The sequence below is a fragment of the Rutilus rutilus genome (genome assembly GCF_951802725.1).
Source record: "Rutilus rutilus genome assembly, chromosome: 10".
NCBI lineage: Eukaryota > Metazoa > Chordata > Actinopteri > Cypriniformes > Leuciscidae > Rutilus > Rutilus rutilus.
In genome coordinates, this window is record NC_140215.1 from 12897865 (window position 1) to 12924792 (window position 26928).

The 26928-nt window shown below is 38.0% G+C and overlaps 2 protein-coding genes and 1 long non-coding RNA gene across 3 annotated transcripts in view; 2 read left to right on the forward strand and 1 right to left on the reverse strand.

Moving 5' to 3' along the window:
• Positions 1 to 573: 573 nt before the first annotated feature.
• On the forward strand, positions 574 to 12436 carry ndp (norrin cystine knot growth factor NDP). Its single transcript, XM_084420862.1, has 3 exons — positions 574 to 688; positions 5730 to 6084; positions 10955 to 12436. The coding sequence occupies exons 2-3, from the start codon at positions 5893 to 5895 to the stop codon at positions 11177 to 11179; spliced, it is 417 nt and encodes a 138-aa protein (XP_084276988.1). The 5' UTR covers positions 574 to 688; positions 5730 to 5892; the 3' UTR covers positions 11180 to 12436.
• Positions 12437 to 12848: 412 nt separating this feature from the next.
• LOC311298159 lies at positions 12849 to 17389 on the reverse strand. Its single transcript, XR_014628917.1, has 4 exons — positions 17322 to 17389; positions 13635 to 13706; positions 13193 to 13257; positions 12849 to 12916 (listed from the first exon to the last, which is right to left on the reverse strand). It is a non-coding gene; the product is annotated as an uncharacterized lncRNA (long non-coding RNA).
• Positions 17390 to 18841: 1452 nt separating this feature from the next.
• mao (monoamine oxidase) overlaps positions 18842 to 26928 on the forward strand; it is a gene marked incomplete at its 5' end in the record, with an annotated part of 40576 nt that continues 32489 nt past the window's right edge. The window contains one exon of the mRNA XM_084420864.1: positions 18842 to 18938. Coding sequence (XP_084276990.1) covers positions 18842 to 18938 — 97 coding nt within the window. The remainder of the gene's footprint in view (positions 18939 to 26928) is intronic.

The window sequence follows — 26928 nt, forward strand, 5'->3', positions numbered from 1 at the left end:
CATGCTAGCGTATAAAGATGTAAATTTAACACAGCAATCGTCAATCCCCCTTTGTAACTGTTCTCGAGGTCGAGAATAGTTTTTTTTTCTTTTCCATTTTCCTACAACATATAACTGCATACATACTTCAAAATAGCTTCCAGCTGAATTGAGTTACACCTCCCAAGTCTCATGAAAGACAGCAAGAAACCCAGAAGACCAATTGTTTTTAAGTAAACTAACTCCGCTAACAGTTTTATAACCTGGACCTCGTAAAAGAGGGCCAGACTTTTGGTCATTCCTGTGATTTCGCTGGAATCCCCATTTGCTTGTTGGTGTGGCAGCTGGGGGCGAGTATGTGTGTCCCTAAGGTGATATACGACATCTGTGTCACGTTCCACATCTGACAACCATCCCAAGATGTACATCATCCATCCTTTTCCCTTTTCCATGTGATTCCTCAATAAAAGAGGGGGTGTGAATGTCGTAGCGGAGGGGAGGGGAGCTGAGAGGGAGGGGAAGGAATCAGAGCTCACACACAATCGGCATGCGTGAGAGAGAGTAAAAGAGAAACAGAGAGAGGGGAGAGAGCAAGTGGATGAGAGAGAGGGAGAGATCTAAAGGCAATTGTTGCTTAAGAAATTTCATTTCTGTCCTAGAGGAGCCAGCTGGGATTGGATATTGCAGGTTAAACAGCACCAGGCAGAAGGTAAGACCACCAGCGCTGTAAAGGTGACCGGGTCATCAGAGTTACTTTTTACTGGCGGCAAGGTTATCGCTGTACATTAGTGTTTTACTGTTTGTCTTGTTTCAGCAGTGCATATATTACGAAGTATACTATATATAAATATTTATATAAATATTGATTGATTTTATATATATATATTATGTATATGTGTGTGTGTGTGTGTGTTTGATTTCTTATTCTTAAATATAATGCATTGTTAGCCAGGATTGACAAGCAAAATATGGTCATCGATCTACCTCACAATGCAAGAGTCCAGTTTTTACCTGAGTTCAGAGTGACGGTGCATATTAATTCGATTTGATCAGATACATAGTGATTTTTTTCAGAGTGACTCATAGCCAAAGAAAGACGGCTGTGATAAATATGATAAGGCTCACATAATGTGTGCTGTGGGAGAGTGGTTGCTAAGGTAAGTCATCAGCATTATATTGAGAATTCAGTCCCTGTCTGTGCAATACAAGCAGCAAAGCCAGAAGTCGTTAGCCGAGCGCACCAGATGAGAAATCATAGATATTCTGAGGATTGTTTATGGAGCTCGAGGAAGAGGTGAGCTAGAACACACTTCCCCCCCAGATGTTAGATGTAAAAGCTGGCAATGTCAACCAGTGTTATGTGTGCAACTCATTCATAATCAATACGTAATAGTCATTTGACGTCTTAATCAAGTATTAAAGCCTGAGGTATTTTTAGAAGATGACGACAGCCGTCAATTTGCACATCACATTAAAGCGGGAAGGTTAACAGGACAGCATATCAGGGTCTCTAATTAATTTAACTGGAAACCCCACCACAGCTTTGCTATGCGCAGACCCTTTCATCTTTTAGCATTCCAATCAGACCGGCGCTTTTCTGAGAAGCCAAATGTAAAGCTAACATTAGTTTAGCGATGGCTCACATGGTGCCCCGGCTATTGGCATCAAACTACGTTCAAATCCATTGTGTTTGTCTTATCTTTATCACAGGGGATATATTAAGCGTGGGGTTTAGCTCTGGAGACGCGGGTTACTGGCGTCTGCGTGTAGTGGCAGTGCCCCTGGCATGCTGCTTGTGTTGCAGATGGGCATGGGAGGAGGGCTGCGGGGTGATCCCTGCAGGAATCTGCCCTTTGGTTTATTAAAAGCCGGTCAAACAATAGGGTGCTAAACAAGCAGAAAACAGTGACGTAACCCCTTCGCCGGAGGAGGGGGTTTGGGCATGTCAATGTGACTGAGAAGACAATTCTGCTTATTGGCAAATACTAGGCGGCCACACGCCTCACTCAACAACTGTGGACTCAGCTGCTGTCAGACCCTTCTGAAGTTTGATTATCCTTGTTAAAGTACTCTAGCTATGGAATGAAATCTGAGTGATTCACAGGGAACATGAAGTGATTTACCTCATTTTTCTTGTATAACCAACAAATATACTTAATTATAATTATACAACAGTTAAGTGGTGGATTATTTTTCAGTGACTCTTTCTACACTTTTCTACATCGTTACGTCATTAAGTGGTGACAAGTAACTGTATTTGAGTCACTGAGTCATTTATTGTACCGACTGAAAGTACCTGGATGACCTACTACTTCCGGCGAGATTCTGAAGTTCGCATCTGACAGACACTTTACTAATTGTGAATGGCAGTGAAGCCAGGAAACTGACAGTGTAAATCACATAAAAAAGACAACATGGCGGATGTAGCACATTCGGATTTCCTTCATACTGTATAGAATTGACTTTTGTTTTTAACGGTCTCAAAGCAAGTTCTTATTCAATTGTAGTACCTACTCTGACAGTATGAGGACCCAGCATATTTCAGACCCAGCTAGTGACTTTACAAATGAGTCAGTGAATCACTTAATCAAACAATTTGTTTAAAAACACTCATTCAGTCAGGAACGAATGTGTCTACTTGCTCTGAGACACAATTCTGTGTTGACTAGGAACTATTTTTGTTGATTGTGCAAAAATAGGCAAACTAATATCCAATATTGTGTCTAAAATAAGATACTCAATATTAACATTTTGTTTATTGAACTGTTTTATTATTGCTTAATCGTTAATAAATGTTTTTCAGATACAATTATTTTCTCAGCATAGTTTTGTTTGACGGCATTAGATGACTTTGACATGGATTACCTCAAAAATTGAGCTCTAACTTCAGATAAGCCTGTTTCTACACAATAATGTTGAGGAAGCTATAACTAATAATGTGGATTCAATTGTCTCAATCCACATAATCCAAGCCCTTAAAATGACAGTCTGTGCTTTATCTTAAGCAGAAACAGCGCAAGGGTTAGAACAGGAGACAGAGACCGAGATATCAAGAGCCTACCCATGATCCCCTGAGTTCTTTCAGTGTCTGCAAAGAACAGCCACCAATGGAAGATGCCCTGAAATGAAAAGCTCATGGTGTTCCCATGGCATTTTATACTCTCTAAATCAAATAAACACTAACTATGAGACTGTGCGAAGCAACTCTGAATAGTGTGCAACAGCTCCTACCATACGGCCCCTAACCTGTGGCTGCTTTTGAATGTCAGGAATTTCACAGTCCTAATGGTGCAGACGGCGAGGCCCCTCTCTAGCCTTGCCATGGCCTGAGAGGATCAGCAATGATCAAAAGATCCATACTCTATATCCACAACCACCAGTGCCGTGCCTAGGGACAGTTCATTCCAGGGGTCTGCTCCCTAAGTGGCGTTTATAGCCGCTGACGGGACTCCCGGTTAGGACACAGTCCCTAGGCAAGCAGTCTGGGTCTGAGAGTTCAGTGCAATGGGGTTATGGCATGTCTCACCCGGTCCTGGCTCCTGCCTTCCTCTTAAATTTGTTTATTGTTTTTTTCTTCCTGTGGGATAATATTTGGCAGTTAGTGAAAATGAAAAATACCCTGTTTTGCATCTTGCAACCTGGAAGTATTAAGGGATAGTTCACCCAGAATAATTTACACCCTCATGTCATTCCAATTACTTTCCTCTGTAAAACTCAAAAGAAGATTTTTTTAAGAAGGTTTCAACTGTTTTTATAAAAACGGTTGCCATAAAAACGGTCAGTGTCCTGATACTCGTGCTTAGGACTGCACAGCATGCATTACCTGGACCAATCTGAAATATATGCCAATTTAAAGTAATTTAAGCATAACAAAAAACATAACATAATTTTGTGATGACTGAAATGTTTTTTAAATGTTATTTTTTTAGATTTTGGTATTTCCCCATTTAAGTAGACAGAGGTTGGTCTTGCGTGCCTGAAATAGCTGCCTGGAAAAGTTAATTGCAAATTATGGCCAATAAGTGAACTGGCTTCCCTGAAAGGGACTTTCATTTTTAGAAGTTTTATAACGAACCATACTGTGGAGGGGAAAACAATTTGGGTTAGACACTTAAGTTTAGACACCTCCACAAAAAAAATCTATGCTGAGCAAAACAAATTCTTGCCTCTGAAAAAAAAAATCTAATTAAAGGAAACATTCGAGTACAGCTTGCATCAGATAGTTGCAAGGTCAGATTCCAGCATGTCAAAGCTCATTTTCCTAGTCTATAAACTCAAAAATTTCAGTTTACAAATTGAAAAAGGAGATACGAAGCCAGAGAGGGAAATAATTCTTCTGGTCTGAGGTGGACAGATGTGGTGGATGTTGTCTCGGAGGGGATTGTAAGTCCTTCTGCTGTTTGTAGACACATTGGGCTTTATAAATCTACAGGCCGAAGCAGGTGTGGACGCTGTGGTGGTCAACATTACCTTACATTGAAAACTATGGAGCAATACACCCACAACTGCCCTTACAGCACTAGAAGCCTTCAACCGATGAAGCTGCCATGGATGGTTACGCCATGAGGTCACCGTCTCATTGTTTATGAACTAAATTGGATCTGTAGTTATCTTTTGAGCTGGAGTGTCTACACTGCATTGTTAAGGCCCATTACAGTCACTACAGATCAGTGCGGCAGACGCTCTCAACCAGGTCTGAATGTCAACAGTCGTGCCTGGGCATGATGATGATGATGAAGATGGCGGCTGGTATGCCCGATATTAAATAAATGACGAGCATCCGAGTTAAGAACAGACTGTGATGTGTGCTTGTGTAAACCCAGCAACACATGCTCTCCGGTGCAGTTAAACATTTCAGGGAGTATTTATTTAAACAGGCAAATTGATACCTAAAATCCTTACACGAGGAATGCTAAAGTTAAATGAGTCGCTCCGGTAAGAAAAACACAAGGAGAACGTTTTAAATTAGCCTGATGTGTTTGCGATTTCGGAGCAATTGCGGGTTTCGAAATAAAATTTGAAAGAGGTTTAGACATAATGCAAGGTATTGTTTTAGTGAATGATAATTTCCTCTCTGTCTGATCCAGGTTTGTGGAGTCGGCTACCCTAAGGGCTCTGCTACTCCTTTTCTCCCTCATTACACCAAACCTTTTAGCAGTCGTGGCTCAGTGAATTTAACCGCCACACACGAAACATTGTCATGAGGACCGTAAAGCACTAAGCTCATGAAAAAATAAGTATATGTGTACCTAAGTTGGCAATTGTTTTACTGTCATGAGAGAACTTGCACCGAGACTTATTTCTTTTTATGAAAAATTCATTTCTGGGGAAATTTGCTCCAGGCTGTTTATTAATATATTAGGTTTCTTCACTGTGTAATAAAAACACCATGTTTTTTCAGTGTTGGGATTGTTAGAATAACAGTACAGCGGTCTGCCAGAACTCCTCATACATCACAGCCCACTTATTTCTGGCTGGAGACATGGCAGCAATCACCTTAACCAGCTGGCAGAGGCACAACAGACGTCTGTCTCGGGTCATCTGTCACTGACGGGTTCTCACGCAGACAAACTCCCACTCTCCCTTACGTTGCACCTTACCTCACCTGCCCAGTCCCTCCACTAACAGCTTAAACAGCTCCGCTAACTGGGCGTAACATGCGAAACATTACCTGAAATCGCGCTCTCAGGTGGGTGTTTTTTCTGCAGCTTGCATCCTGGACTAACCGTGGTTCCTTTCTTTACCCACAGATACATCCACGCCACTCAAGGAGATGGCTGAGTTTAGAGACAACGCTCACTACATGTTTCGGTTCACTTATGTGGCATCAAAAACACAGTGGAGACCTCTTCGTTGCCTTCTGTAGGAGACGGTCAGCTTTCTTTTGTTTTACCTGTGGAAGCTGTGGACAATATGAGGAACTCAGTCGCTATGGGCCAGCCTGGGATTCTACTTCTTCTGGTCACATGTCCTCTGCTGACTATCCTGCAGGGTGTCACCTGTAAGGCAGAGAGTGGACACTTAGGGGACAATGATCCTGACAGGTGTATGAGACATCATTTTGTTGAGACCATCACACATCCTATCTACAAATGCAATTCCAAGGTAAGAACTCAAAATTGTGATGCTGTCACTCTAGTGATCCTGATTGTATTTGTGCCATATAAATATGTTAAAAATCCATACAAAAATGTTTGGTTAAAACAAATGTCATCATGTTTTCTAAGAACATTTCTGCCTGTTTGATCCAAAATTTCAGCTAAACTAAGTTTGTATCCAGTAAAAAAAAATTTTTTTTTTAATTTAAAACACTATTATTCATTTATACAACAAAACAGTAACAGTTGCCAGTTCATTTCGAATCTGAAAAATAACTTAAAGGGATAGTTCGCCCAAAAATGAAAATTAGCAAGTTATCAAACTCATATAGGTTTGGAACAACTTGAGGATGAGTAAGTGATGACAGAATTTTCATTTTTTTGGGTGAACTATCCCTTTCAACAGTGATTGAACAATGATTCACCGTTCAGTGAGGGAGTCAGTATTGAACTCAGAAACGCCTCTGAACAATCATTTGTTACAGCTTATGAGGTGTTTGTTGTTGTGTTTAGTATTAAAGTTAAGTTTTCTGTAATTTAAATAAACTGAAAATATACAGTAAAATTACACTAAGAAAAACTTTTCAGAAATATATATTTTTTCAACACCAAATATATAAAACGTAACCTAAAATTGTAATGAAAACTGAAAATATAAAAATAAAAGCCAATACAAATCTTCACAAATATTATAATAGTATATAAATAATGAAACACTAGCATGCACAAAATTATATTTGATGACGCTGAAAATGGACACTCCCGTATCTCGCCAATGGCGACTTGATTTCAGATTATTGCTACACATGTTTTTTTGTCTCATATCAGTATGGAGGAGAAAAAAACCTTAGCATCCAAGTGAAAGGAACATAAAAATTGAGCTCCCTTGTTGCTTATTGAATTACAAAAAAAATGGTCTGGGAGGTCAGGTCTTCTTGTAAGACAATACACTCTCTACACCCACAACTTTTCTGCTAACAAGCTGCTTAAAAACAAATCAAGTCTCCTGATGCTTTAAAAGGTTTTACATTTAAACACTGACCCCAGGGATGTCCCTCATAATTAGAACCCAAGAAACCTTGTTTTCATTTATTGAATCAGATAGCATGGCTGGCTTTTCTAATGACCTCTACCTTTAACTACTTTGACACCTTGGCAAGGAACACTGCCTGCCTGTGCGGCCTAAAGCCTCGCCAGAAATAAGCACTCATGAGGTGCATAAAATGTCTGGAGGTGGCACAGTTCCAAGGCTCCACACAGTGTTATGCCTGAGTCATTTTTTGCTTATCGAAACAATAGAGTGCCTCAGATACGTCCCCTCAAAATAAGCCATCGATAATAAATGGGATGAGTTCCAGATGCTCTGATTCACCTGTTCCCCTCAGAAGGACAGCCTCTCATGATCTGTTATTTTGTGAATTGAGTTTCTCAGGCTCCCGCTCTTACAAACCCAGCTGGGCTGTGTCAACAAACATCCAATAAACTGAAGATGAGCTAGTCAGCCACCTGTGCTGGAGCTAAAAATCTTCATTCTGCAAGCATTACACAAACTGTATTTTCTAATTACCAGACAAACAGCGTGATTATCCAAAAGCAGTGAGTAGAAAATGGAAAACGAACGTGGTTAGGTAAAGTTTCATTCAAGGATCCAAATAAAGCAGCCGAATCTCTCTAAAGTAATTCAAATCGACTCTGCGTACATGATTGCTTCCAGAAAGTAATTAGGGCTATCAAATACTGATATTCCAATTAATCATAATCTCTATATAGATTCCTAAAATCCCCAAAACTATCTTTTATTTTGCCTGTACAGTTTTCAGTGGCGCACTCCTTGTATTCCTTCTCATCAGTTTACAGTCTTTATCTCAGACTTTTATTCAGCAAAATTAGCTCATCTTTATTCAAGTAATTTTGTCCATTTGATGATAGAAAGTTATATTTTCAAAAGGCAAATTCCCTAAACAAGCAATCATACCAACCTCCGATCCGAGAATAGGCTAAATTATGAGAAAAATAACCTCCCGAGTCCTGAGTCTTTTTTTCATTTGTTAGTGACAGACACAGACTGGGGCGGCAGTGGCTCAGTGGTTCATGTAGGTTATCTACAAACCGAAAGGTTGGTGGTTCAATCCCCGGTTCCACCTGACCAAGTGTCGAGGTGTCCATGAGCAAGACACCTAACCCCAGCTGCTCCCGACGAGCTGGATGGCGCCTTGCATGGCTGACACCGCCGTCGGTGTATGAATGAGTGAGTGAATGGGTGAATGTGAGGCTATGTAAAGCGCTTTGGTGGCCATAGGTCTATGAAAGCGCTATATAAATGCAGTCCATATACCAGTCCATTTACAATGAATGAATCGTTCATGAAGGACCACCATCAGTCATACGGCAGGTCATATTTTATGTGAGTTTGCAGTCTGAATTTCAATGATACAACAAACTTAGTGTACCTAAGTGCAGATTATTATGATTCATGAACAAATATCCCTTTTAGTGAATCATAACCATTCATAGCAACCAGTGTAATCAGATTCATGAAAGAATTACTCAAATGCGCCAGTTCTTTTTAGTGAATCAAAAAGCATTAAGTGCAACCAGTGTAGTACCACTCACAAAAAAAAATTACAGCACAATTTTGAGAGTGATATTGCTTTTTATATATACAAGTTCAATAACCAAGTTCATATTTCCAAACAAATCCAGACAACACAGACAATAAGAGTGATACAAACTCAGTGTTGTTGGACTCAGCACTCTTGGAACTCTATAATCAATAACTCTATAACAGTTTTATAAGCTTCCCTGTGTAATTTACAGCATCAGCTGGGAGATAATTTCTTTGATACGCAAGCAAATGGATTTTACAACTGAAATATGCCTAAATGAATCGGAATCAAACAAAATTGAATCAAACTGAGAGCTTGTGAATTGGAAAATCAGCTCTACTGGTTAAAAGCAATAACTGTATATATAGCCACTAGCCAGACCATTTTGTATCAAACAACTAACCCAACAGTGAAATATTTTATTAGTTTCTGATTGACAGACCTCGGCATGTACACAGGCCCATTGTCTAAAAGCAGCACAATGGATTAAGCTCAACTCAGTCACCTTTAAAGAAGCCTATTACACATTGCATTAGTTATGAGGATGGCTGTTGCTTCCATGCAAATTTCAGTAGTGCTACACAATAGGGTCCACCTGCGCAGTCACTCTGAGATAAATATAGAGGGGAAGAAGAGCTTACATCTGCTGCCCAGCTTTTGTCACCTTGCCATGTTTCCTTGGATATTCATCTTCTGTGGCCACACACCTCCACTGCACCCCCCCCTCTGAAATCCCCCACATCTATCCTCCGATTGTTTTACGAACATGGCCGTATGCCTACAGTTTCAGGTGACATTAAATAATGACATCAGCTAAAAGCAGCAAGTCAATGCCGCTTCATTCATGGATGTCGGACCATGAGTGATGCATATCGGGTGCTTTTTGGCCTCAGACAGGCTAGTGTTCCTTATAATGGGGGTGACACTCCGCTAACACTATGCAGCTGAAAGACAACATGACATAGGAGTCCATTTACGGAGTGTTCAGGAATGTGGCGGCCCGTGGTCTGGCCAGCACCTCATATTCCGAATCAGTAGACCATTGAACTGGGTCACGTTTGTGTCTATCATTGTAGATGAGCATCACTCATTAACCTTTAATTACGAGGGAACTCTTATGTAGGACAGAGCTTTTCAATGGGGAATTTTTTTTTTGATGAGCAAATCTCTCTTTATCAGCCAGTGAACTCCAGCGATGTAGCCAGGTGGATCACTGACCCCCATAAATCGGTCCTGCGAAGTGCAAAGCCTTTCATCTGTCACACAACAATCCTCACAAAGCAGATGAGGCAAATTTGTGAGATTGAGGTATTTGGGGGAGTCAAGTAGCCTGAGCATCCAGGTCTGGGAGAGATCAACCACGCTCCCATCACCATGCAGGTGCAAGGTCAAAGTGAGCGAATACACAAGCTTTCTTTGTTCAACATTGCAAACTTTCTCAAAACTTTCTCAGGAAACTTATCTTAGTTCTGACACAGGGTTCAAATTATGGATGGCACAGGACTCTTTCTTTATAACAACTACAAATACTTGTGCAGACAACGAAGGATGCCCACTGGTAAAACTACTTAGTCAGAAAATCTTACACACATTCCAGTTTTTGGAGAAGGCCAATTTGGGACTAAGGAAATGGAGACTGAAAATTATTTCTTAAAAAAAAAAAAAACATTACGTTTTTGTAGTACAAACATTTTTGTGTGGCATCATCCAACTAAAATGTTACAATATATGCCTATATGAATATTTTACAAGTGATCGACATAGATCGTTTTTTTCTCTTTATGCACTTACATGATCAGAAGAACCTAAAATGCTTTATAACCTGAATATATTCACATCTGACACATCGATTGAATTCTGTAAATGTGGTTGGATGTGGCACAATCACCAAACAGTAAAGTACAGTCTGATTTAAATGATCGTTTGCTCCTTTATCTGTTGTTGGTTTGAGTGGCAGACACACACACATTCTTTTAGTGAAGTTCAAAGAGAATCGCTTATGGTAAAGACAAACAGTTTTGCACAATGAAAATGTTTCGACAACCACTAAATGATCGATTACTAAACTTTGGCCATGAAAACACTCTTGTATGATAAATTTATTTTTAGAAAACTAAATTGGGGCAATAGTCTTAGAACACAAATATTTTTTTCCAATACTTATCTATAGATAGATAGATAGAACATGAATTTTAATTAATGTGTGACGAGAAAGATAGTAACACCCGTTTACTCAAACATGGAACTAAATGAACCTTTTATGCTCTACAGATGGTTCTCCTGGCTCGATGTGAGGGTCACTGCAGCCACACGTCCCGCTCAGACCCGCTGATCTCTTTCAGCTCTGTCCTGAAACAGCCTTTCAAAAGCACGTGTTTCTGCTGCCGTCCACACACCTCCAAACTGAAGGCGGTACGTCTGCGATGCTCGGGTGGGACACGGATAACCGCTACTTACCGTTACATCCTTGCGTGCAGCTGCGAGGAGTGCAGCTGAATAAATGTGTCATGGAGAAAGACCCTCTGGCTGAAACACATTAAAAAAAAAACAAAAAAAAACAAAGGTACACTTTATTGCTGATGATTCAGAGCAACCATTTTACGATTCATTAGCACTGCCAACAACCCATCAAGACTTCAAGAAGAATCGCATGTAAAGTGTCGCATGCACTCGGATTTCCAGATGTCGACCCGGCCGTCGCACCTGCGCATGCGCTCAGCCAGTCAATTTACTTTTTATTGCATTCCATTGTTTTGAATAGCGGATGCCGACAACAACATTGTAAATCTTGAGGGAAATTTGAAGAAGCTGAGGGGGAGTCACTTTGGAGAACTATGTTTTACAAACTATCTGAGAGATTTGATACACAGACCAGGACAGAAGGATGGATGTTTGCATAGACAATGCAAGTGGTGAACTATATAAGTTTGATTTATAACTAGGATAGAATTTAAATGGATAGTTCATTATTTACTCCTGTCGTTCCAAACCTGAATGGCTTTATTTCTTCTGCAGACCACAAAAGAAGATTGTTTTAAATGTTTTATTCAATGTAAGTCAGTGGAGTCCAAAACAACACTGAAACCCATTTACTTGTATAGACAAAACAAAACCTGAGATATCTTCTTTTGTGTTCGACAGAAGAAATACAGGTTTGGAACAACAAAAGGGTTAGTAAATGATGACAGATTGTTCATTTTGTGGTGAACTATCCCTTTAAGGTCTCTGGAATTGCCCACATGTTCCAGGCATACATCTTTGCTTCATTATACCGGCTTAATATTTGAACAATGAAAAATACTCTTGTACAAATCATAGTGCCAATTATAGACTTTGTAAACCTCCTTCAGGTTTTTACTGTGGGGTTCACAGCGATCTACTATGCCAGATTGTATGTGGAAAATGTCAGTGTTAAGTATGTTTATTTCATCATCAAAGTCTCGCAATGGCTCATGACACATAATAGCAGCAAGTTGTCAAGCTAATCACGTACAGTTATAATAACTATGATGTTTGCATTGTGGAATTGTACAGTAAATGACAAATGCCATATATAAAAAAAACGAAAGAAAATGTATTGTTCCTCAAATTTCTCTAATCTGTGGAAATAAATTCACCCTCTACAAACTGCTGAAACTGCACCGCTGGGAAATTATGACAATTTGCTTGCTGGACAGGTTTGTACTCCACTACAAATATGACAGCTTTTTGGGCTCTGCACATGAATCTAATAAACAGTGCCCTTTTGTTTTTAAAGTCTGACTGGCTGCCTTGTGCTAGCTGTCTTGTTACACATACTTTGGCTCCTCCATACAATGTGACTTTCAGTGGGGCTATAATTAACTTAATGGCTAATTTGACAGCATGACAGACAGTCCACATAATAGCTGTCAGTTGAGTTCTCTGTAATTTTTATGGCTGCCCTAAGACATCTCCCTAAACGATCGGCTGCACAGTCGAGGCACCCAGCAAAATGACACATCATCTTGTTCTCTGACCTTCCATTAATTCTATTCCAACAGAACGTTCCAGGTGTTGTACACGTGCGTGTCTTTATCCCCTCTCAAACAAGTGATAATTCAAGCAAAACCGACAGGTGATTCAAACAGAACGGGGTTAAATATTTCACCTGATTACAGTTAATTGAAGCCAGTCCCAATTTTGGCCCAAGAGTGTGACTTTTCCTTCTCGTGTGGTGTCCAATTGAGTGGGGGAAAAAACACATTTAACCATCTAAAACACAAAATGGTAAGTTCATTCCAGCCAAGAAGGTTGTAAAGGAGCAAGTTACAAAAATGCCATGAATAAAAGACAAACACCACTGCGCTATTCTGATCATTTAATCCCCACATGTCTGCAATATCTTTTTCTTCTCTCATAAGACATGCCAATGTGAGGCAGTGTAGTATTCTGTCCTATAACTTTATTAGACTGAAGCCAATATCAGCTGCAATTTTTCAATACTGAAATTGAAATGGTTATTTGCTACTATTTGTTTTTACTACTCACTCTTCTTTGAAACGATCCTCCCTCACTGGACTTCACTGGCTTGCACAGCTACTTTGCAATAAAATCTGTTGTCAGTAAAAACAGACAAATAATTACTTAAACAAAAGCAAAAACAACTGTATATCAAACAAATGGTTGTAAAAGGATGTGCACCTCATTCAGTCATAAAACATGGTATTGTATTTGAACATGTTGTTGGGAGTGTTTGTCTCCAACAAAATTTTAATTTAATCTATGATATGACTAGGAGTATCAGGAGGTATATGCTTAAGTAATTCCAAATGATTTCATCAACATCTTCATATAGCTACTATTGCTTTTGTGTTGCACACTATAAACTAATGTAGCAACTGCGCCCCCTTGTGGTTGACATAGTAACTGGACTGTTTATCCTTTTTCACATTCCCTTGAAAAAACAATTTCAACCAAAATGAAAACTCACCTTAAGCTGTTTCCTTAGTCCAGGTACACAAAAAGAGATACTTGTTCATTAATGTTCATGCAGGTCTTTTCTCTACAATAAAAGCATATATGAGTGTCAAGGTGCAAAAATGACAAAAGTGCCGTCCATAGAACCCTTACTAGCCTTTATCCCAAGTCTTAAAGGGATAGGTTACCTTAAAATGAAAATTCTGTCATCATTTATTCATGTATTGTTACCCCATGTTATTTTTAAACAGGAGGTGGCAGAATTATGAGTTGCCTGGAACACAGAAAATTGGTTTTCAATGAGTAAAATAAGATCATACAACATAGCCTAAATTAGACAATCATAATTAAAACACTAATTATTGTGTTATTTAAAATGTAGGCTGCTAAACAATTACTACAGTGGCTGACCAATTCAACCTTGTGGTAATACATTTTACAGAACTAAAACTTGAGAATTTCTTGAATAATTGTAAGCTTGAGTAATGGTCATGGTAACCATTCTGGTAACCAGTAATCAAAATCTGCCAGACCTTATTTTGCTCCAATCAAAATCTGCCACACTTAAACCCCATTAAACTGACCAAAAATGTTTGTGTAGGATGTACTTTGAAACAATTTTCACTCAGAGCTGGATAATAAATTCAACAAATAATTACACAGAGACAATGCACTGTATGTGAAAATTTTAAGTAGAACATTGAAATAGCATTTTCTTGTAAAACATACTCCACTAATCTTTGAATAAACTTGGAAAAAAAAATCCAGAGGGGACCCATGACATCAACATTATCTTCAAGCTTTTAGGACTACAAAAATAAATGTATATTATTTTATCTCTTTCTCTTGTTTTATTTTATTAATTCTTTCTTTGTATTTATTTAATTACTTAAATCACACTCTGTGTTTTTTAAGGTGCTTTATTAATTAAAGTTTGATTTTATTTTGGATATCATTGCATAGACATTGTATGCACTACCAATGACTTTTTCATGACTCTCAGTGACTTTTTAACAAACATTTCAGTGAAAGGCATTTGGATCTGTCAGAAGTGGGATATAGGACAGTAATATATTAATATCTTAGTGTGCCCCCCAGCCCTAAGGATTGCAGAGAGATGGGCTTGTGTTGAGTCTTGGTAACTTGCTTATTACTCAGATGAGAATGAGATCAATAATGGATTTGGATTAGATGCTCTTTATGGGCATTAGAATGTAAGGCCTGACAGCCTCATCCTGAAGTGAGTGAGGTTCAAAGAAGATGTTTTCTATTTTATGATATGTCTCATAGCCTGAAGTGTGAGACTAAAGGCAGGACCTAAATGACTACATCCACCAGATGGCAGCAAACTCAGATACAGCGCATGCAAAACAATAAAAAAATCAAATAAAATAAAACAGTAGGGTACAAAACAAAATAACAAACCAAGTAGGCTAATACACTTTCAAACAAAAAAGTATTTGTAAGTTTTGAAAGACAAAAAGTATACAGGACACTTCCTAGCTGAGTTGACAAACTTAGTGGATCGTATTCATGAACTACACCTGTGGTTATTCTGCTAAGACACCTGAACTACGTCTTTCATTTGGAAGGAAATGGAAATGATACTGCTCACAAAATTTGGTATATGTATTTCAGAAATCCTTGAGTATCTGAAAGACATAGTACATTCACTAGTTTGTACAACAGATCCTATGGGGTCCCCCAGGTTTGCACAAAATAAAGCGAATTTATTCATGCACAAGAAGTATTCTCGTCACTTGATAAACTTAAGATTGAGCCACTGTAGTCACTTGGACTATATTAACGATGTCTTTAATAACTTTTCTGGGCCAGCAAGTTTAAGTCCCTTAGAAGCCTATGGAGGAGTGATCCAGCTCTCAGATTTAATCGAAAATATCTTAATTTGTGTTCCGAAGATGAACAAAGGTCTTACAGGGTTGGAACACCAAGAGGGTGAGTAATTACTGACAGAATTTTCATTTTTGGGTGAACTAACCCTTTAAGTGACCTCATTACATCACCGTGCACTACTCTGTGTTGCTGCTGTTCCATCATGTATTTGTAGACCTTGTTCAGAGCGCCATGACAGGTATGATAACGAGGCTGTGTGAGGGACTCATACCGGAAATGAGAAGATGAGCACTGGACTGCAGCAGGTTGGGAAATAAAATGTATTTATCCATGGTTCTGGTCATTGCCCATAGACTGTAAAAAAAATTGCCTGATGGCAGCGAGGCAACAAGTCAGCTGTCTAAGTTTTCGGACTAATTTTACTTTGACGAAAAAGTGACTTGAACGCACCTGCCGTCGTAAATACGAACTTCCCAGGAGGACTTGAACGCACCATCCATAATTATGTGTATCACTAACGTTACACATACACAACACCCCTACCAACCACTTAGCAAAGTAAACATATATTCTCATTGATATTGTTCATTGAAGCTTAGAGTATTGTGATTAAGCGAGTGTACCCGCATTTACAGTAAGTTAGATGTAGCATTTTTTCCTTCAGGTCAGTCCTATTCGTTATAAAAAAAATCCGTTTGAATGTCGGCGGCGCTGCAATATCTTGTCCTTTTAACAGTTCAGGGGTTTTCCCGTGCCCTGACCATAGACAGTATATAAACGGCCCTGACACGCTAGTCATTTGTCAGTTGTGTCTTGCTTCTCTGTGTTGACAAGTTTCAGTTCTTCCAATAATAAAGTCTTGTCGACAGACTCACTCATAAAAACAGTCTTTGCCGCCATCTGATGGCGAAATAAAGTAAATTAACTTCTGTTGCTGATCACGGCCAGGGACTATTTTTTCCAGCGGAAGGGAGGCTTTTAGTACTTCATGAAAGTTGCATTTGTATTGGTTATTTTTTGGTTTTAATATTTGTATTGTGTGTGGTAACCATTTTATAAGCAATAAGGTACTCAAGGCTAATGCTGTATCGTGAATAAGTCACGGACGGTACGTACAGGACAGTATCTCGTACCTTATTGCTCCGGAAGTGTGATAAAGGCTTCATCCTTCGAAGGACTCTGTCGTTGATGAGTGACAGTAACGGTTTCACTGGACTTTTTTGAAAGTTATATTAAACTGTCTGAATACAAAACAGGGTTCACAAGCTGTCTAAATATGTTCACCATGATCCATTTCTGTATATAATGAGTATAAACTATATAATTCTTGGGTTTAAAATTGTAATTCGGCAATTTCTCAAAAGAAATCCTGTGATCACTGGCACGCAATGAATTCTGAAGTAGGCCTAGTGAAGGCCGCAAAAGATCCATCAGTTGTATTCTTCATTTCATGGGAAACAAAGGCTGCATTTGAAGGAGCCTTTGAATTGGGACAGCCTTCGTCACACAGCGGTGATGCAATCGGGGCCTTCCCTCTGAATTGGGACACAGCAACCGTGTTTTCAATGGTCTTGATATCCGCTTTAAAAAAAAAACTGTATAAACTTGGTAGATAATTTATAATTTTCCACAGGTCATTTTGTCTGGAGTTTTTTGTCTACTAAAATTTCTTGGAAAGATATCTTTGCAGTATTTCTTCAGCATAACAATTCAAAAACACATTAAATAACAGTGCGATCCACTGAAGAGATGTATGTCTACACCATAGATGCATATCTGTGGTCTACACACAGCCTTGATTTCATTCCATAGACTGTAAAAAAAAAGATGGATGACGGTAACTTACCTTCACTCCTCCATTGTAGAAAAGTGAAGCCACCAATGTCCCAGTGGCGCTGACATCTTGAAACCTGAGTCTGCGCAATAGTGAGCGTGAAGTGGAGCCTCGGTATCAAGGCCTCGCTCACACCTCCACAGAAATGGTAAGCCTACAGTTAACTGCAGAACAACTCATTATGTTGGTGTAAAATAAACAGTTATGGAAATGTAGGAAATTAAAGTAAAAAAAAGTCAGTTGGTGCCTCAGTGACTTCGCTCAGAGAAGCTGTCAGTCTCAGCTATCAACCATGACGTCCCCGTTTTTATAGTATCAAATAACTAACTAAAACCGAACTTATATTTAAAAAAAACTAACACTTCAAATTACATCATCGTGATAAAAACTACCTAAAATGACAGAAACCATCTTTGGCAAAAATTTATTTGTTAGGTTGTCTCGTGTCTCAGATTACATGGTGAGGGCGGGGCGGAGTTTACAGGACTTTTGTGGCACACTTGTTTAATTCCCTGGCCATTACTATTTATGTAATGAAGTATGAGTGACCCCTGCTGGCATTATTTTGCATCATTCACCTTTCATTTTCTTAAGTGCTGAGGGATTCTTTTTTTAAAGTTTTATTTTTTAAGTATGGTATGTTCATTGAGTTACACTATCTCTTCTTAGCTATAGGTGAACACGTGCTATACCTCAAACTGGTCTGGTATAAACTATAAGAAGAGTACTTTGCTGAGAGCTAAGTAAATATGTGCTTGAGGAAATATCATATAGCCTATTGTGTTAATAATTAAATAAATAAAACAGGTCATGAGAACAGTTCCTTGGTTTACAGTAAATTTAGAACAGGGGTTTTAGGCACTCTCCACGTCCTGTCTAACAATGCCCTTAACTGTTCTAAATTCACAGGGCTTATTGCTTTTATATTATTTGAATAATAATATATTCTTTAATTCAACATGTGTTAAATATCTTTTTAATTTTTACAATACATTCATACATTCTTTTATTTTCAATTGTAGAATCAAATATTAGGCTATATATTCACAGCAGGGATTGGTAGTGTTATTTTATGAATATTTAGTTGCACAATAATGTTGTACTGTTCAAATCAAAATCAAAATATGTGATCCTGTTCAAACTTAGCTGAACGTGATTTCACCAAGTGCAAATTTTCCTTGATCAACATCTTTGCTGATCCTGCAACAACAGTCCAATAAACCAATCAAATTTAAGTCCACAGTTTGTCAAGTTTAGGTTAGGTGCTTCTACACCAGTGTTGTTATCATTTACCTCTAGTTTTATGGATTAGGTATGGGTAGAATTGGGTTTAGGGGTGGTATAGGACAAAATTTTCGGACAGGAATGTTGTTCCAGGATCAACAAAATATTAGCAAAATCATGGTGACTTAGCATTCATTACATACATGGCATGTAGAAGGGCGCCTCGGTGCATTTCCCCCAGTGCTCTTCTAATCTGTCATTCCCAATGATGGGAGGCGGGGGCGGGGCTCAGAACGCTTTGAACACAGATGCGGAGCGGCTCTTCTGCTCTGAGCGCCAGAGAGACGAACAGCACCATGACCGCGAACGCATACGACGTGATTGTGATTGGCGGAGGCATCTCAGGTTAGTCTCATCAAAATAGCGCATAAAACTTCATATAATCTCATTGCAATTAACCCACTCTTAAAGAAACTTTGCATGGATGAAAATTTCAGGCTGATGATTGTAATGCAGAGTTATGATCATCGTTATCTAGTAATATAAGGCGCGCGACTGATCCATGCTGAACGATTATTCCATTTCCTAAGAAGCTTAGACGCCTTATAACACTGTATTATCGCTTCGTTTAAAATAATAATGCATATTTACGTTTTAAATAAGACTCTGTTAGTTTGTCGAAAGGAAGGTTTTAGTTCTGCAGACTTAAAGTGAATTTGTTCCCGATGTCACCTGAGCTTGCTCTTTCACTTCCGTGACATGATTATTTCATAATCATAACGCCAGAGGCATAGACCGTTAAGTGGCATGCAACAGTGCATCTGTGTAGTTGCTATATAACGTGTCAATTAACTTTTTTTTTATACTCAACATCAAGATTTTAGATTCAAATATACACATGTGTGTACGGGCAAGTATAAATTCTTTTAAATCACGTTTACCTTGCCTTTAGTTTGTAACATTATGCGCACAATGCATGGCTAATAACGATAGACAAATGTAACTTTTTTGTTTATAGTAATTTTAGATGAATTATGTCAAACTACATAACACTAGACACTGTGTTTTCGATGTCAACTAGGCTACTACCCATCCTTATTACATGGCTCTCTGGAATACTTGATGGTCAATCACTGCAGCGGTGTTGTATAACTGGTCACTCATCCATGTGTGAGAATAATTGAATACTGAATATTGAAACTGAATATTCCAACTCAAATCAATATTTCATGTCCATGTATTTATTTGAAAAAGCACTTTAGAAATAATAGTCTTGTTAGATGCAACAGGTTCTCAAAATAGAGGCATTTTTACACTTGAAATTATTAAACTAAGAACATGGTTATTGTTTCACACTGTTGATTAGTAGGTGACATGTCTTGTCATGACATTGCATCTCTCTCTCTGTGTGTGTGTGTGTGTGTGTGTGTGTGTGTGTGTATATATATATATATATATATATATATATATATAATCTTTAAAAAAATGATCACACTGCAAGACCATTCAAAATTAAATAAAGAATGCAAAAAAATTTGTTTAAACCGGTCATAAAAAAATGGCTATATACTTCCCCTTGTATATTAATATAAATCTTAATCTTAACAGACTCTAAAGAAAATTCCTTAAAATAGGTCAACTATCCACACACACTGCAGTACTAGCATGCACATACTTGCAGCGGTGCAGGGCTACATAGCGTAGTTTAAACCCTTATAAAATTGAAAGTGTGAAACATTGCTTTGAAGAATGTTTATGCTGCTCAGGGTTGAATAAGACGTTAAGTGCTGAGTGAAAAGGCTAAACCTTTCACACTTTGGTATCACAACCCAGTGAAAATAATAAATATGCATTGGCCCTAGTGGAGGAGATCTCAGTGTTTTGACCCACTCTTCCCTGGCAAGTTTATTTCACTGAGATTGTAGAGAGATTTATTAATATATTGCACTACGATAGGATGCAGAATTTATTAGAAAATACTACGTGATAAGATTATTTTTTCATGTGTAAAGTATAGAGTAGTGTGAAAGCATAGCATAATGTCTTTACAGTTGTAACCTAACAGGAAATTCCATTCCTGTCGTGTAAACGGACTTGTTCCCACAGTGAATAATGCATTATAATATATATATAGACTTGACAATTTAAACCCAGCTCAGAGGGAGTGCACACTGGATGAAATATTGCTTGTGCAAGAACGACATTCTTGAAAACAAAACCGAGCAAAACAGGGTTAAGATGTCCTCATGATAACCTGCTGGAAACATTCTTTCTTGTCATACAGGCAGTTTTGTCAATTTATTTTTTATGAGAGGCAAGAGGACCACAGAATCAAGTCAAATGTTTTAGTTTATATTGTTAAATCTGAAGATAGTAAGGTGTCTGTTTGCAATGTTGCCCACAGTTTAATAACTCATGACCACCTTATATACCAGTTCGCAATATAACACGCTGTTTCTGTACAGCTGAAATAACTGGAAGCCTCTCTCATTCAAGCTGAAAATGGACAAACCCACTCTTACATAAAAAATAAGGTAGATAGTCTAATGATTGTAAAAAAACAACAAAGGTGTGCCACTGGAGTGCCAGTCAGACTACTACTCTGCTTGAAGAAAACTAATCAATGTAATCAGTCACTATTATGTAACAAGGCCACACATGTTGCACTATGGACCCAGTATCACCCAATTCATTGCTATAAAACCTTTTATCAGCAACAGAACTTTGATTCCCTGCCAAGTTTCTAGCAGTCAGTGCTTAACAAACTGCACGTTTGAGTCTGTTAAACGTTTGTCATTCGTGCATGTGTGCAATATTGCACATCATCAGTAGTTTGAGGCTACACAATTCAACCTCTGGTCAAAGTTGACGTGCAATTCCTGCAGTGGGATACGTTATGTTTTATGATATGTATAATCTGATTTGTCCAGTATTGCACTTTTTTCATTGCAGTTCAAGTAGAAAAGAGTAGAAAGACAAAAAATATTCTTTCATAAATTGGTTGTCATCTTATAGTTGTTGAATATGAAGATGTTTTTCACCTGTTGGCCTTTGAAGGAGATCAGAGATTCCAACCAAACCTCAAAATGAGTTGCTTCAGGGACCTTTTAATAACGAGCCAGCACTCCCTGTAAATCTAATTACAATGTGCAAAGCTACTGGAGGTGCTTGGGGAGACAACACTTTGGCAGAACTGGTAAACAAAACTGACAACTCGTTTTTTATGCTCCCCAGGATCCTAGAACATGGGAGGGCCAATGTGTAATATTTGTGTCTGTTGTCAAGTGCCACAGGGGCTGTGCTTGTCATAGAGGAGAGACAACTGACGTCTTTCAGCTAAACAATGGAAATTACACCTTTACTTTTATTGTTTCATGTCAACAACTGAAGTATATTGTCACTGTTTTTAAAGGTGAAGTGTGAGTGTGTCATTTCCTGTATCTGAAAGAGTAAAGCATGGCACTAGCAACGCCATTGCTAATGTCATTGGTTCGATTCCCAGGGAATGCATAAACTGATCAAATGTATAGGCCTAACTTAAATGAAATGTTGAAGTCGTTTTGGATAAAAGCATCTGCCAATTTCTAAAATATGGGTGTGCAAAAGTGGCTGTCATGATACTAGGATGTTTTAGGTGGTTGCTAGGATGTTACCATTTGGTTGTTAAGGTGTTCTGGTTGCTAGGGTGTTGATAGGTGGATAATTTCAAAACAAAAGAGCCCAAGTCTCTATTTCGTTTGTTTGGTCTCTAAAGGAGAGACTCAAGCCGAATCCAATGTAAGTTTATTGGCCATTTTAAAATAAAAATCGCAAGTCAAGCTGCTTAGAAAAGTTATGGCGCACCTCTCTTCAACAAGTTGCACAGTTTGAAGTATCATTTAGTCCGTAGCACAAATTTCGAGGGACAAGTCACATTGCCAAGTTTGTTCACATTTTGGTGTTTGTATTAATTTTTTCCTCTCTGTCATTGGTCAGAAAACCAAAAACCTTTTTTCCACCATCTGGCCAAACCATTCATTGTTTAACCATTCCACTCTCGGCCAATCCGTTCCAGCCGGTACGGATATGGTTTAATTTTCCACTGTGGGGCTGATAACAGAGCTGTTTGGAATGTAATACAAATATGTCAGTTGTTACCTTCACAACGCAAGAGTTTATAGACGGTATATGAAAATAGCGACTGGTTTATGGAGGATGATCAGATATAGGCCTGTCTATTATTAACTTGTTTACTTCACTCAAATAGCACACTTGGACAGCTACGGAGAAACTGGTAACCATTGGTTGAGCCAGTTTGAATGTGTTGGAATGGACGAAATGTTCAAATAAACAGAGTAATGCTGTGATAGCACCACAGAGCACCTATGTTTACTCCTCAGATAAATCAACCTGCAGATGACTTGCTGATAGTTAAATGTGCATATCAAGCTGAGAAATTAGAAAGTATTTTTGCATAATTACTTCGCCTTAATGTGCTTACATGTACAAATAGCTGTCAGAAACAATTTTACAATTGAACATACTGAGAAGTGTTTCAGATAACAAAAGCATTAGGGAGTTGTTTTGCCCAGAACTCTAGTAGGTCTCAGCAGCAGCTCTCATGGGGTGAGCAAGTGAAAGGCAGGAATTCCACATCTAATTGCAGAGGCTGTTGACACTGACGCTTCCCGGTGAGTGCCCTGCTCTTACTGAAGAACTTCGGCATTCCTACTTTGGAAGTCAGCCAGAAAATACAGGAAACATGTAGATTCACAGGCCAGTTGTGTGGTGTGTCAGAATAGGCCACTTTTGCAGTGTGTTTTGTACTTCTTGATTCATTACGTATACCGCTTCAAGTATGTGTGTTTTTAATGATGGCTTCAAAAATTCATTAAATTGATCAAAACAATTTAAAGACATTTAAAATGTTACAAATTGTTAGTTTCAAATAAATGCTGTTCCTTTTAACTTTCTATTCATCAAAGAAGCCTGAAAACTATATCAAAGTCTTAGCAACAATATTAAGTAGCACAACTGTTTTCAACTGATAATATAAGAAATGTTTCTTGACCACCAAATCAGCATATTAGAATGATTTCTGAAGGATCATGTGACACTGAATACATTTAAAAAATATATTAAAATAGAAATGAATTATTTTAAATTGTAACAACATTTTGTAACATCATAGTTTTGACTGTGCTTTTGATCAAATAAAACTTGCTGTAGTGCAAAAAATTTGTCTGCCAGGTCTTGCACAGAATTAGCTGTAAAATAACCTGACTTTATGCTGCTTCGATTGCATAAAGTTAAACATTTCTCAATTTTGTCGCCTCAGACACTGCCACATTGCCAGTGGTTGCAGTCACTCGTGTTCATGGAAATAACCAGCTCTCATAGACAATAAAATACTTCTGGTTGCTTTGTCGCAAATAAGGCAACAACATCCCTTCAAAATAGAGAAGACAATGTTTATTCCATAAATGGATCTCTGAAGATCAATGTAAGCACAATTGCAAACATTGATTTTTAGATTGACTTTCATAGTGGTAAAACAAACATATGAACTTGGAAAAACATGTCTGCAAAATGCTTTTAGAGTGCTAGGGAAATACTCGGATGCCTTTTTGCTGTGTCCTCTTAGCTTGTGTAAACAAACGTCATTGGCCTGTTTTTTCCCCCACTGAGCCACGCAGAGCCTGACTCCAGCTTGACTGGCTTCGTTATGCAACTTAAGATAATACCGCTCTGTTTCTCTGTTAGACGAACAACTGTCCTTGGGATTGCCAGGAGAACATGCCATGTCACTGATCTCTCTAATTTGTTTTTCAATAATGCATCCAGACGTCAATGTTGCAGCATATTGGAGAAAGCAATTGCTTCTAAGAACGTGAAACATCATGAACTGTACTCACGTATGTCACGTATATATATGCATGCTCATTTTCCCTATTTTTACATTTAGATCACTTCTGCCATCATCTAACGTTCACTTAAAGTTAATCTTTAAAAAAAACAGTAATTTAAAAAATGCTGTTAAATATAATCTTTAGCTCATCTCAGTGTCACAAACTGTCAGTTTAGTTTTCATTCTCATGAACTTTTAGTTTGCTTATCATTATTTCCTGTTGTCTTTGTTCACGTTTCCCGCCACTTGTTTGTTACCATGGAAATTCATTTAATCATCACAGCCGTTCATATTTGAGTTCGTTATCAGTGTATACTTAAGTTCCTTTGTTTCCTCAGTTCTTGGTCGGTTGTTGTTTGTGTCCAGAGCACAATGTTACACGTGCTGGATTATTCGATCATTAAATCTCTATTTAGTATTTGGAACCTGTCTGACTCTTCATCATCTTTGGATCTTCATATTGTTACACTCAGAATGATAATTTTTTTTATTATAATAATCATTTTCATACTGTACACATTATAATGTTGAGATGCCTAAATTCTAGGGATGCATGATATATCGGCCACCGTATCGGTATCGGCCGATATGTTTATTTTTAATGTTGACGTTATTGGACCAATGAGAAAATTTGGCCGATATATTAAAGCCGATAAATAATGGATTGGTTCCTTCAGATGCGCACTGTTTGCCATGTTGGTTTTGAATTTGAATTGCTTGAAATATGATTGGAATCGCTTCAAAAAACAAAAATACAGTTAAGTGCAACATGTGCAGCACAAGTCTGTCATATAGGCTACAATAAAATTATAATGAGAACATTATAATTGTGTGCTTGCATGGATTTTAATGGTGAGACTTTTGTTTTTGTAATCAGGCTCTCAAAAATATATAATAAAAATTATATTTAGATTTATCGACCAATATATTGGTTATTGGCTTTCAAATATAAAGAATTATCGGTTATCGATATCTTCCAAAATGGTCGTATTGGTGCATCCCTACTAAATTCACTTGTAGCAATTTATTAGACAAAATTTGACAGGTTTGAAATTGAACGATTATTGTTATTGGTATAACACAAGCATATTTATCTGTTGATCAGTATTGGATAGAATTGTTATATTGGTCCATTCCTACCTTTTTTAAGAAGTCAACAATCCCCTTTCAAAGTACTGGTTATTGTCTTGTGGGATAATTGATGAATGAGCTGCTTGCTAAAGCTGACATTACCATTTTAATTGAGAAATTCCTTTAGGGATGAACCACAGACTGAAAGGTGGCCTGTGTCACCTCCCATTAACAGCATGGTCAGTGTTAATGTGTTGTGATAATGTGATTGTGCAATTACCATCACAGCTGACAGACATAGCCTTTGATTCTTCTTGGTCTGTAATATCAGGTTTAATCAGGGTTGGTAAGAGTGCAAACAAAGCAATTTAGGTTTAGATTGTGGTATTAATACAGAGAGCGTTTTGTAATCTAATATAGTTCTAGACCTGACCTTTCAAACAGAGTTGTAAACTAATCCTGCCTATTATGGAAAAAGACATATTAACGCAGATAAAAAAAAGTGCTTATACGGTTACAGGTTAATTGTTTTTCTCAATGTGACACAGTGTTGCAATTACTCTTGCCAAATTTTACAAACATAAATGCACAGTATTTCAGATTTTCATATTACTTGTTTGCATTGCCTATATGTTGCCTGCATGAATGCACTTAAGTTACATATTTAGTTCTAGATTTAAATATGGATTTAAACTTTATGATAAAACATTTCTTAAAGAAATAAAATCGGAACATTTGGCCTTTAAAAGTTTTAGTTCTCATTTTGGTTAAGTATGGATGGTTTTGGTGGTCAATAGCAGCATCTCATAATTGTGCAGTAGGTGAAGAGAACACCTGTTCTTCTCACAGAACAAATTGATATGCTGCATAAGATCCAGATCAGACCTATAAACTGATATGTCGTGTGATTTACTGTCTTAACCTTTAGTTTGTTGTCTTATTGAAAACCCTAACCTCGTTATGTCATGTCATTTAGACCTAGAGTGCACAGCAGATTCTTGTTCCCAGTGAATACAGGAAGGTAATTGGTGTAGATTTACCTTTGCCGAGCGACTGCATCTTTATATGTACTGTTGCCATGGCAACCCATCCACCCTCAGACTCTTGCTTCCCAGTAAATGCTGAACTGGTGCCAACAAAGGGAGTGAATCCTAAATATGTTGTTTTATCATAATCAGCTTGGTCTCTAAATATTGAACAAGGTCAGAGGAAGTTTTTAGACCCAACACAGTTGCATATTGTTCCCTAGATCCTCTATTAGGGCTCAAAAATTAAGCACTGCTTGTAAAATATCACTATTAGAATAATAGATATATTTATCCTACTGGAGCTTGCTATTACTTAAAAAAATTCCCAGATCCACAGAACATGTTGTTTAAATGTATAGTTGTTTAAATGCAACATAAGATGAAGAAATGAAATGGATGGGAAAATACA